The sequence below is a fragment of the Mauremys reevesii genome, linkage group 2 (assembly GCF_016161935.1).
Source record: "Mauremys reevesii isolate NIE-2019 linkage group 2, ASM1616193v1, whole genome shotgun sequence".
NCBI classification, from domain to species: Eukaryota; Metazoa; Chordata; order Testudines; family Geoemydidae; genus Mauremys; species Mauremys reevesii.
In genome coordinates this window covers 179990835-180003630 of record NC_052624.1, presented here as the reverse complement: position 1 = coordinate 180003630, position 12796 = coordinate 179990835, and the positions used below count along the sequence as shown (strand labels likewise).

At 38.2% G+C, this 12796-nt stretch overlaps 1 protein-coding gene across 1 annotated transcript in view; it reads right to left on the bottom strand.

The window, feature by feature from the left end:
• The window catches only part of KDM1B (lysine demethylase 1B), a 37013-nt gene that overhangs the window by 23581 nt on the left and 636 nt on the right, over positions 1-12796 (bottom strand). The window contains exons 2-10 of the mRNA XM_039528043.1: positions 12728-12792; positions 9218-9320; positions 8124-8248; positions 6353-6442; positions 5048-5159; positions 4015-4131; positions 2705-2743; positions 1360-1564; positions 531-709 (exon numbers count right to left, since the gene is read on the bottom strand). Coding sequence (XP_039383977.1) covers positions 531-709; positions 1360-1564; positions 2705-2743; positions 4015-4131; positions 5048-5159; positions 6353-6442; positions 8124-8248; positions 9218-9307 — 957 coding nt within the window. The 5' untranslated portion in view covers positions 9308-9320; positions 12728-12792. The remainder of the gene's footprint in view (positions 1-530; positions 710-1359; positions 1565-2704; positions 2744-4014; positions 4132-5047; positions 5160-6352; positions 6443-8123; positions 8249-9217; positions 9321-12727; positions 12793-12796) is intronic.

The following is a 12796-nucleotide window of genomic DNA, read 5'->3' as shown; positions in this document are numbered from 1 at the left end:
GAAGGTGACTGAGAGACTCCTATTCTCTACATGGTGTTTGTGTTGCAAATAACGTGCTCAATCTGGATTAAGTTTCTAAGATGCTAGAAGCTTTGATGTTCTACTTTTCCTCCTTAGTCATCCTCAGCTATAGTTTTGTCATGAGCCTGTTCTCACGCTTACCCAGGTATCAGTACTTATCTAACATTCACATAAACAAAAAGTACTGAAGTGCCCTAAAAAGCCATTTAGACATATTCTGAAGTTTCCCTTTACCAAGCTTGTACAGGGCTTTCATCTTAAAGCTGGAATGTTTCAAAAACATTTGCAGATCACTTTAAAGGAAGTTTCTTGGCATTATTAAGTTTAAGCAATTTTTTTTGTTTAGTGCTGTTTTTTATTTTTTTTTTTTTACAATTTTTAAAGTGCAATTACTTTGTCTAATGAAGATTCTTTGTAGAACACAGACTCCGATACTTCTTGGAGGCAGTGTCTAAGAGCACATTATTTGTAAATATAAAAGTATGCCATTAACTCTCAGCCTTGCTTACTTTGCAATTTGTGTACCACAAAGACAGGATGAGGTTTCGCAAAGCTAGGTACATGGTAGGATCTCGTGAATATTCTGGGAACTCATAGAGCTCATCTAACTCCATGACATCTGGTCTCACACAAAGTGCTTTACCACATTCATTGGGCTGGTAGAAGGGCTGGAAGTATCTGTTCATCCCTGAAATGGAATAAAGACAGGCCATGAATCAGTTGTACTCTGCTGTATCGACTAGTCTGTTCCTGGCCACTCTAAGATTATACACTGAGCATGCCCAATGACCATCCTCGGGGTGGTAGTGAGGAAGTCCTCAAACCTCTGACAACTCTAAGGATTGTCCCAAGTTTTCACTGCTTTATTCCCTCCTCCACTCTCCAAGTCCTGCAATGCAGACATCGTCCTTCCAGCTGAATAGATCTGGACCTATTCAGGTTAGAGGGTTTTTTTGGGCTCTCTGGGTAACACACACAGGTGGGACAAATGGATGCAGTAGAAGGAATCAAGACCAACAGATGTTCTAGTCTGACATTCATATAATTCTTTGTTCTCTCTGAAATAAAACATCGCCTTGAAATGCAGAATACACTGAAGAAGAGTAAGTTGCTAGACAGTCTCTGACATCAGCCCCTGCTTGGGGCTGTAGCCCTTGGGCTTCGGCTTTGGTCCCCCTGCCTGGGGTGAGAGGGCTTGGGCCTTAGCCCCCTCACCCGGGGTGGGTTCAGGCTTTGGTCCCCCCTCCTGGGGTCGTGTACTAATTTTTGTTGTCAGAAGGGGGTCGCAGTACAATGAAGTTTGAGAATCCCTGAAACAGACACAGAAACAACCCTTACCAGCTACATTAGGTGCACTCTTTATGTGCTCTAACTTCACAGCATTGGATTCACCAAGTAATCGGTTAGTGCTGGTACAGGAGGGACTCATGCCTACGCAGTCTGGATAGTATGCAGAGAGCAAAGGAGCTGCCACACTGTCTTTAAGCAAAGGAGGGAGGATGAGCATGGAGTACCACCAATGGTCTGAAACTTCAGCAACTCTCTGGATGGAGGAGAGAAGGCAGAAGAGAACAAGCATCAATACTCTGAACCCATTTGTCCATTTTACCCCTCAAAACTCAAATCTGAGAGCACTAAAAGCACCAGCCCCAAAGACAAGACAGTTTAAATCACATAGACATTTTTCTTCCCTTTCTCTCCCTCCTGTGCCTGACTTAGAAAGCCTGAACTGTTGCCATGTGCAGCAGAAATGAAGCTGCCAAGAGCCACAAACACAGCATCCATTTTGCAAACCAAAAAAAATGAGAATTACTTCATCACCTCATCCAGACTAGGCATTTTTAATAGTTTCTGATTCAAAACAGCTGAATTTAGCTGTCTTAAGAGGCTTATGGCAATACATAATTGATCAGTTTCATTTATATTCTTCCCTCTCTGCAACAACGAACCTTGTCGTCTTGCAGATCTATAGTTACAATGCAAAACAAATACATATAAAAAACCTTAAATATATAGGCAAGCTCACACAAGTGTTAACAAGAATTAACCTAAACAAATTGTGTGGCATAAAAGGAACTGTTCATACACTTGCCAACTTCAGTTTATTGCACACAATGTGGTGCAGAGAAACTGCAATGCACTGTCATGCCATTCATGATGGCATCCCAGTCTAATCAAAATATGTCACACTTCAAAATAGTCAAACCTTTGTAATAATTAGGAAAAATTAGTTTATTTCTTCACATACTTAGGGAGACAGTTTACGAAACAGGCCACCAGCCTGAAAGAAAATGGAGATCCCCCAAAAAACCCAGGGAATTTTCTGCCCAGATCTGGATGGTTAGTGCAGGCAATGTATGCCATTTTTGCCTGATCAGACCCTAGAATCAGGAATAGACCTAGAATCAGGGCCTCAAGTCAGAGACATGAACATGTATACTAAGAGGGAAGAAAGATTAGAAGGTTGAAGGGTCGGCCCTTCCCCATTATTAAAACAGATCCTCCTCCAGATGAGGCATATGCAATCTCAATTCCTGAGGGTGAAACACACACATGCCAAAAGAGGAAGCTGCAGTTGTGATCTCTGGCTAAGAAAGGGAAAAAACACACCTACCCCATTCCCATGTTTTAATTCCATTTTTACACTATAGAGCAAATGAACAGCTATGTACAGGCAACTCACCAGATCCTCAGGCATGGAACACTGGTCCGAGCCCTCAATCTAAAAGAGAAATTTAACTATCTAAAGCCACACAAGAGTATTACACAAAAGAAGCAAATCAGACTCTGGTACAACTCCTTTCAACTTAAAAATATATTTTTTAAAAAGGGTGCTTTATTTTAATCTTTCATAGCACAGATAATTACCATATTGCAGTATTATGGTTATTTTTTTACAGTACATATTAAAAAATACTAAAAAGCCAAACACCACAGATAAAGTTCCTGGCTGATTGAACTGAATGGTCTTGACTATCTAATGATCTCACATTAACATATACCTAGCTGGGGGATTAAGTGGAAATGGAAACGCGTTTCAGCTTACACTGCATTTCAGTGCTCAGCAATCTAGATACTTGCCTCTTCACATATGCATGTATCTGCAGCATTGTACAAACATTTAATAAAATATCACTTCCTGTGCATACACAGTATACTACTTTCATATGCATACTAAAGGCACTTGTCCTCAATGAGAAATACATCAATACCAAGTTAATTGTTTATTTGAATAGCAATTTCAGTGCTATCTAAAGATGTCTCAGCAGGTGAAAAAACTGTTTCATGTTAAAATTCCACAAAACAAAACAACAGCCAGATGTAATTTTATCAGATATTCCAGGAAGATTCCATGAGAAAATTCTCTTGACCAAAGACTTAAAGGGTGAACTACTGACCCCACTGACATCAGTAGCACCAGAATTTCACCTTAAATGTCTGAAAGCAGACTCGCAACAAAAGTTCTTCCTCAACCATAACGCTAGTACTGCTAGTAAGCTACTACAATGACTTTTAGGAGTTTACTGTCTTCCTATTAAATCTGAATCCTTTCATTTCAGTTGTCCAGTACAGATGCACATTAAAAAACTAAAAAAAAAAGAGCCATTGGACATTTCAGATGTTTTGACTAGTAAAAAAACAAACAAACAAACAAAAAACAAACCAAACCAAACAAGGATATTGGAAAGGCACACACATTTTGGAAGCAGCAACTTTCATGGAGACTGATCTCTTAGCATTTTGAAGCATGATTTTACAACTAATTGCATGGGCATTTCTACAAATGATGTTTTAGATATTGCACTTTCATCACTCTCCTGAGGGAAACGTTTAAATTGCTGTAGAATACAAACTATGCAGCTCCTAAGATATTCAACTCATCATTCTAACAAATATAAATGTGAAAAGAAAAAAAATAAGCATAGTTAATGACTATAACGAAAGAACCACCTTAACTGCAGCTTAAGTAGGGACAAACAGTGTTGCTGTTACCTTAGTAGAATTGTTCAGTTTCATACCACATCGGTACGTTTTTGCTATTTGCGATGTCAGCTGGATTTCCTTTGTCAGCTGACGCCATTTCCCACACTCTGGTTTTGTGCACTGCACCTAGAAGTGAAAAACAAACATGTTTTAACTTGAGCTTGATCTATAATCCGAATCAATTACATGATGCAACAAACAGCAGCAAAGGAACGTGATAGGAAATCTATTTTGGGACCATAACTAATGGGTAGGTAAGAAGGAAGATGCCAGGGAGTTGTTAAATACATTATTCACATAAGGTGAAATTCATCCTCATGCAGAGGACCAGTTCAACGGTTATGCACAGTTTAAGCCTACTTACTCCCTATGGGTTTATGCAGATGGCTAGGACAAGGCCTATGAGCCACCTAACACCACAGGGTGTAAATAAGACTTAAGCTGTGCATTGACTTTCTGCTGGTGTTCTGCACGAGGATGAATTTCACTCATAGGACTTAATTCTATGATATATTGAGCACACAATTCCCACTTATTTCATTGGGGTTTGAAAGTAAGCAGTATGTCTCAGGATTAAATCTATATTGTCCATTGCTTCCTGAACTCTCCCTTCCATTCCACCCCCATCCAGTGAAGGTATACTCCCTTCCCATTCATTTTACTCACCCTCTGTTCCCTTATGGCTGGTTTTCTCCCTCTCTCTCCGTTTTCCCTAGTGTTACCATCCTCTTCGCCATCACCACCTGCCCATTCCGGACATCTGCTTCCATCTGAACTACATCCTAAATGCTTCCTGCTGCCTCAATAATTAGACCGAGAAACAGAGTATTGCACAGAGAGCACTTAGCCAAGGATTGCGAAAGATTTCTGACAGTGGAGAAACTGATCAGGATTATTATCTGGAGTCTGCCTTATCCCGCCTTCCTAATACCAGAAATCCTCCTAGAGTCCCAGAGCAGAACCTGCTAGTTGATCTTCAAACACTAGAAACTATTCAAAACACACACACACACACACACACACAGAGCACTATATTCCTTACCCAGTAAGGAAGCTGTTGATCAGCCATGAAAGCTTTAGGACTGGGCTCACTTTTACCATTACTCGTCCAAATCCTTTTCCAAGCAGTGTATTTCTCATAACCATCTTTATGACTAAGAAGAAAGTTAAAGTAAATGGCAAGCAGTTAGCAAGTGGGCTGATCCAGTCTATTTTAAAGTACAATACTCATTCCAAAAAATCATGTTTAAAGAGAGAGAGACAGACACACACAAGGCTGAGGATAACACTTCTTTAAAGAAACAAATGTGATAGCAATCAGGGAAGTGTGTAGGCCTACATTTCCTTTCGATAATAAATACAGGGGCTAATATGCAAGGTCGAGGTAAACTACAGCTCAGCACATAACTGCCATGTTAGTCTTTCTAGTCAGTAAACTTCGAGCATCAAATTATTTCACTGATTTGGGATACTTTGAATCTGAAAGGCACTTTGTAAAACCAAATTCCTACCACCCTAATCTAGATTTACTCCAAGTGTACTTACTTAAGTTAAAATTGGGCTTGCTTATAATTAGGCTTGGCAGAATTCAAGTATATTATTTATTTATTTTTGTAATTTTGACAGATAAAAATAGAAAAAAGTACTTAATAAACATTGATATTATTAGTTTAAATTTTCACAGTTGTGGGAAATTATAGGAGGGTCAGACAATAATCCCATTATTATAATAATAATAGCAGATACTGAGATTCAAAAAAGTTAAAGCTTTATAACTTGACAATTTGTGTTTTAACAGCTCATGTCAAAATATACAAAGTAAATATCCTTTAAATCAAACGCTAACAAGTTCTCAAGCTACATGTCTCTTACTTTGCCTATCTGTAAATTTTGATGCTCATTGACGGAAACAGTTTTTCATCGATTTGTGTGTGTATAGTGAAATTGACATTTACTAACATTTACCAATAAAAATCTAATTCTTCCAAGACTACAGTGTACCTTTAAAAAAAGGACGTTTTTGAGTTATTTTCCAAAAGAACAGCTCACAATTCATTACTTGTTGGTTTTGTTCTGTTTATTTACACTCTTTTCAAAAAGCCCTGAACACTTTTTTAATAAGTCACAGAAAAACTGACATGCAGCTCAGATTGCCGCTCTTTGGTTGATGGAAGGCCCACACATCAGCTGCAGTTTGTGCAACTTACACTCAGCAGTCTCTAAGTCTAAGTCAGTAGAGAGGAGAAAGTTTAAAATATTTGTTTCAATAAACGAGACTTCACATTTTTAATATCCAGTCAATCTCTCCAGGACTTCTGTAAACAACATACGGTCTCAGTAAGTATACCTTCGATAATAGTGATCAAAACACTCATTGCAGAAATGTTCCCCACAGGAGAGATGATACCATCTAGATGTGTAGCCATTTTTAGCACACCTACGACACAAGAAAACATGTACACCGCATTATGACACTTTAAAAAAAATCCCATGGACTCTGCTTCATTTTAAAATTTAAAGAAATGTTAAGGCCAGGGCATGGGAGAAGAGAGCTTGATACTCCGCTGTTTCTTATGTTTGTACAGTGCTTTGCACAATGAGCACTGGCCTCTAAGCACTACAGTAACAAAAGTAGGAATAATAATTAAAAAATAATTTTAACTGTGTCAAAGATCTCATATTTCATCAGGAGCAATACAAGATGCAAAGGTGGCAAAATGTATGTCATGTACTGCTCTGTGATTGCAACAGCTTCTCTTTAGAATGGTCAATTGTGCATGCCCTGAGCCAGATCTCAGAGGAGGTTGCTGGATATTGACAATTATCACTCTTATTTATACTGTGGCAACACGCATTTACCTACACACAGGAAAACAGTCCCAGCCTCAAGGAGCTTACAATTAAAAAGCAAAGCATGGGACATTTCCTTCTCAAATTAATAGGTTGATTAAACCATAAATATAGAACAACTCGCTGCTAGGTCTAGATATATGAAATATCTATTGTCCAATTATTTTCATTCATTACATTGCTTCATCTAATGAATGTAAAGCACAATTAATCCTACACACTTTATTCAAGCAACAAACCCAATAAAGTCAATATTTAATTGACTTTATTGGGTTTGTTGCTTGAACAAGGTGTGTAGGATTAATTGCTTCATCTAATGAATGTAAAGCACAATGTAATGAATGTAAAGCACAATGGTGGCTGAGCTGGCTAGCCATGAAATGACCTAATTTCCAATAAATGATCATATGGAAGAATTTTTAAAAAACACCACCAACAAAATAAGACTTAAAAATGATTAAAATGTCTTAATTCCCTCCTGAATACCAACATTTAAAATCACTTCCCATGGTTTCCTGGGTATCAAAAGTCCCGTATGCCACGTACTCAGTTGCCAAAACTTCCAGCTTTCCTATGACAATTTTTATAATGCAGAAATTTCCTCTCAATATAAAAAGATGCAATGCATACACAATTTAAAATTTGGAGGAAGCGTAAAATATTTGTATATTATAGCCAAATTAATAGCACAACATTAGACTGGGACGGGACATTGCCACATACATTTAGATTAACATGCATATTATAAGCCCTGCCGATATAGTAATGCTTTACTTCGCATACCTCTAAATTCAGAATGTTAAAATAAAAAAGTACTCATACAAAAGCTGAACAGGAAGTTGGTCCTGAGTGAAAACAGGATGTTATAATGCAAATAGTTTTGTAAGGCTTCGGAGCCAATCTTGCAGACTCAGCATATTAACGAGAGATTACAGAACACTGTAACAATACAGAAGTAGTATAGGATAATATATGATGGTTTCATTTTGTGTTTTGAAAGGGAAGCTCTTCTGTGTATGTTTCATAAATACGCCTTTAATTTCACAAAAACAAAATTTGTGCCAGGAAACAGCAGACACACTGCATTGACAACCCTTATCCTTGAGAAATGTTATTGGCAATACACTGCAAAAAGTCATCTGCAAGAGATGCCGTTTGCGATGATTCACTAGCACTACAACCAGCATTACACTAGTACCTCTCAGTTTTGCCTGTAGATTTAAGAGATTTTGTCAAAAACATAGGTATGTAAGTATAGAAAGACAAACCTTTCAGCAGCACTTGCAAAGCAAACAGGACATGTTGCAGTACACCCTGCTTTTTCACATTTTCTATATTTCTTCTCTGATGCATCATCATCATCCTCTGCCGCTTCAGACACCTTCTTCTTCACCTAATAAAGAATAGTTAGAATTGAACTCTCATGGGATCTGTCACTGGAAATGACAATGGTGCTGAATTTTCTACAGTGCAACACCCAAAGATTCCTTTGTTTCATAATTCAGAGCACATCAATGAATGGCTAAAATAATATAAATCAGATCTTTGGAATCCATAGCAGCGTGGGACAACTTGACAACTGTCAAGGAAGGTCACGTTTAAAGATCCAACAATCTTAGGAATGTTCATTTAAGTTAAAGGCTTCTTGATTTAGTCTTTTAACTGACACCCTTAAAGAATTTATAAAACAGGGCTTCCAGTTTAAATTAATATTTACATTCCTTTGGATCCCACTGTTTCTAGCACCATCATTCCAATCTCTCATTAAAATTCTTTTATTGCACAAAGCCAATCAATGTTAATATACATTAATAAAGATATTGTCATCGGCTCTTAAAATTTATAAATTATTTTTTAAAATAACAAAACTCCAATACAGAACCATCCTCCTGATCACTCTGGGCATTGTGTGTCCAATTTATATGGTCTATCTAGGCCTCAATCCTGCCAACTACTCTGTATGGATGTACCCCAAAGACCCATTGACTTTATTTTCAAAATATAGCCAGTAATTATTCAAACATCTTTACTACAAGTGGATGAACTCAAAATGGTCTGATCCACACACACCCCCCCCCCCATGGAGGTGGAGCCCATTGCAACATCAGGGCCTTTGCCTAAATTACATCTCTGTCTTGTCCAATACTTTATAAGTGCCCCCTTCCTGTCTTTTTCTGGAGTTGTAAAATGCTCTCACCTTCTCTTTGGACACTTCCAAATACTTCTCCTCTGTTTGTGGTAACTGGGTGTAACCCTTTTGGGCAGTACAGCGGAGTCCTTTTATAATAAATGTTAAACAAATACATACTCCAATAATCATTTCTATGTAGCTTTAAATATATAATTTTTAACACTTAAGTACCTGTCTCCCAGAACTCCTCAAAGGAAGGTTATCTGGAGACTGGTCCAAAGAAGATGACTTTTTTTTTGTTCGTACCCTTCCAGTTGACATTGTCTTATAGGATCTGCAAAATGAAGTCAGAAGATTGTTAAGTAACATTACAAAATTGTTTGGTCTGAGAGAGTGAACTAATTTGATATTACATGAACATTCATCCCCACCATCACCACGTTGGTCAGAGCTAGTTAGTCAAGCTACGTTCAGTCATATCCATTAATGAAAAAAGAAAAGAAAAAGTGGGTGGGCAGGAAAGAGGAACAGTAACTTTATTTTACACGTTCACATTGAGCTTAGTTTAAGAGCAGATCCTCAAATAGTGTAAATCAGCAGAGGGATGGTCTTACTTAGGCATTACTTAATCCTACCTCAGCACGGGGGGATTGACTAGATGACCTGTTGAGGTCCCTTCCAACCCTTAATTTCTATAGCTGTATTGATTTCATTGGATGTAAGCTGATTTGCACCACCTGAAGACTTAGCTGATAATTATAGTTCAAAAAGTGAATAAGCATAAGCTCATAATGCAAGCCTTATACTGTTACTCTCAGTGACACTGGTACTACCTATTGATTTATGGGGAGGGCTGAGGAATTTGGATTATATAGAAACTTTTAATATAATGTATTTGAACTCTTATTTAATCTAAAGTCAAGGAAAAATTAAATGTATTCCAAGATTTGCACACTTTCCTATGAACGTACTTGTTCATTTACAGTCTAGACAATTGTAGTTGAATTTTAATTATATGTAGTTATGATACTTCATAATTTACCAGTAAATGTATTGTAGCATACATTATAAAAATAATAGGCTTTGTAACTTGAGGCTTCACTATAATTCTCCCTGATCAAATCTTTGATTGGAAGTGGGGAAGAAACCACCATTTATTGCACAAGTTATAAGGTGTGCAGATCTTGGTGTATAATAACATGCTGCAAAAGATTTAAAAATATGCTATGTCCTTTTCTCCAGTGAGTGAAGTACAAACAAGAGAGAACACAGAAAAAGAAAAAGACACATCTATATTGATCCACTGAACCGAGAACTCAGTCTGTATTATTGAGATATAAAAGTGACAATCAACTATAATCCTATGCAGTTCATAGTATCTATACTTGTGAGCCTTTCCAATAATCAATTACCGCCATTTCTACATCTACCCTTTTTATGTTATGAAGCACTAATTGCCACTGAAATTCTCATAGCAATTTCCTTTTGGGAAGGCATTTAAGGCTGTGGGTATGTCTACACTGCCCATGTTACAGCACTGCCGCAGGCAATGTAGTCACACTTTATCGTGGGGGGGGGGGAGCTCTCCTGGCGATAAAAAAAAAAAACCCCGAAGGAGGGGTGTTAGCTTTATTGCTGGATAAATACTGTCTATACTGGCGCTTTTCAGCACTAAAACTTTTGTCACTCGAGGGGGTGTTTTTTCACACCCCTGAATGACTAAAATTTTAGCACTGAAAGTGGCAGAGTAGAAAGTTTAGTTAGACAACAGGAAGAGATAATGGGTGTTCATACAATGAGATTTGTTTATTACCAAGTGAATGTGATGTGATCAACTAAACCAACACATTGACCTCACCCTGAGGTGAAAGGATTAGACTGAAGTGGGGGAAAAAATGGAAAGGGAAGGGAGTTTAGACAAACCAACATATTACCCTCCTTTTGTTTATGTAGAAATGTAGCCTAACCTAATCAATTACAATAAGATAAATAGAAGCATGGTGATCAGTAGTGTATTGAATAAAGAACAATGTCACCACACCACAGCTGTACTGAGCTGGGTAACATCTCACCTGCATATAGAAAAACACAGTCTGTATTGTATGGGGCTTTTCCTAGGCATGCGCACACCTCTCTGTGACATGGTGCTGTTTTTTCCTGCAACCTGCTTTAAGGAGCAGGGGTAACTTGTATATCCTTTGTACAGTCTTACTTGGTAACAAAGTGTAATTCCTTAGCAGAGAAGCTTTTGCCATACGTGGCTAGACATGTCTGTTTATAAACTATATTATCTGGAAGAAAAATTACCAATACACATTGAGTTTGGTGAACCCCACTTGAATTGGGTACTTGACTATTACCAGCTGGACAACTGCTGACTAGTGGACCAGAAGAGACAAAGGGTTTGTCTACACTACTCGCTGGATCGGCGGGTAATGATCAATCTACTGGAGATCGATTTATTAAGTCTAGTGTAGACGCAATAAAATCGATCCTCGATCACTCTGCCATCGACGCCAGAACTCCACCATGGCGAGAGGCGGAAGCGGAGTCGATGGGGGAACGGCAGCGGTCGACTCGCCGCCCTCCTCACGGCCAGGTAAATTGACCTAAGATAGCTGAAGTTGCGTATCTTAGGTCGACTCCCCGCTCAGTGTAGACCTAGCCGAAGAGAAGAGAAGGTAATTCTTTCTGTATACAGGGTCACAGACGTGGAGAAGGCGGCTCCAGTTATCCTCTGCTGAACTGTTTGGGGAGACCATTTAGGGCACAGATAACCCTTCACACCTGAAGGGTACAAGGTCACTGTTATAGAATGGCTGGCCTATTTATACTAAGTATCAAGGAGGGAAAAAAGCAATCTGTTCAGATGTACAGAGAACTGGCATTTCTGGTTAAACAGTCTGCTTATTGGCTCCTGCCAGTGGTGATTTTTTTTAAAGTGAGTAAACTATCCTAAATTCCTATTCCCCAATGAGAAGTGGGTAAACAGATTATCCTCAGCTACACTACTGGATCCTGCGGGGGTGGAGGGAGAATCCCCCACCCCAAAAAAACTAAAACTTCATTTCCAGTAACAAATTGTTCTATTATTCTATGCTAGACTTTACATTTATCTTAATATTATTAATAGTAGCCTTTTGGCTGCTAAAGTAACTCTGAAAGAGAAACATTTATGATACATTAAAAATGTCATATGATGTGACAAAATGTGTTACATATTACTACATGGGAAAATATTTCAGAGTTTAAAGATACAGTAACAACTAATTCATCTGAATGACATGGGGATCATGACATTAATATAAGATTTTGGATAATCAAAAATTTTATATACATGCACATATTTAAATGTATCCATTGCTGAAAAAATGTTTTTAAAATAAACTATTTAGGAAAAACGTTCAAATGAAGTTTTAACTAAAACATGTCAACAAAACCATGACAGAATATTTCAACCCATTAACCAAAAAATGGTAAAATTAGCTTATTTAACATTTTATGTCATTATCTGCAAGTATCTTGTAAGGCAAGCCCCCTTTTAGACACATGACAACATAAGCAGCTGTAAGGCAATGTGTCGAGGGGTCACCACCGGAGCTGGGGATAGCCAGGTTGAGGTTTCTCTTCTAAATCTTGGGGTCCCACAGGCTCCAAAAGAATCCGGACGCTACAGAGCACAGGTGGGAACTGCAAGAAGAGAAATCTATCTATGCTCTGCAGGAGCTGGTTTCTGCTCACCTTGGATCCAAATCACCCAGGAGCTGGATATTAAACTAATGTGTCCAAAGCACTTCCAGCCCCAGCTGC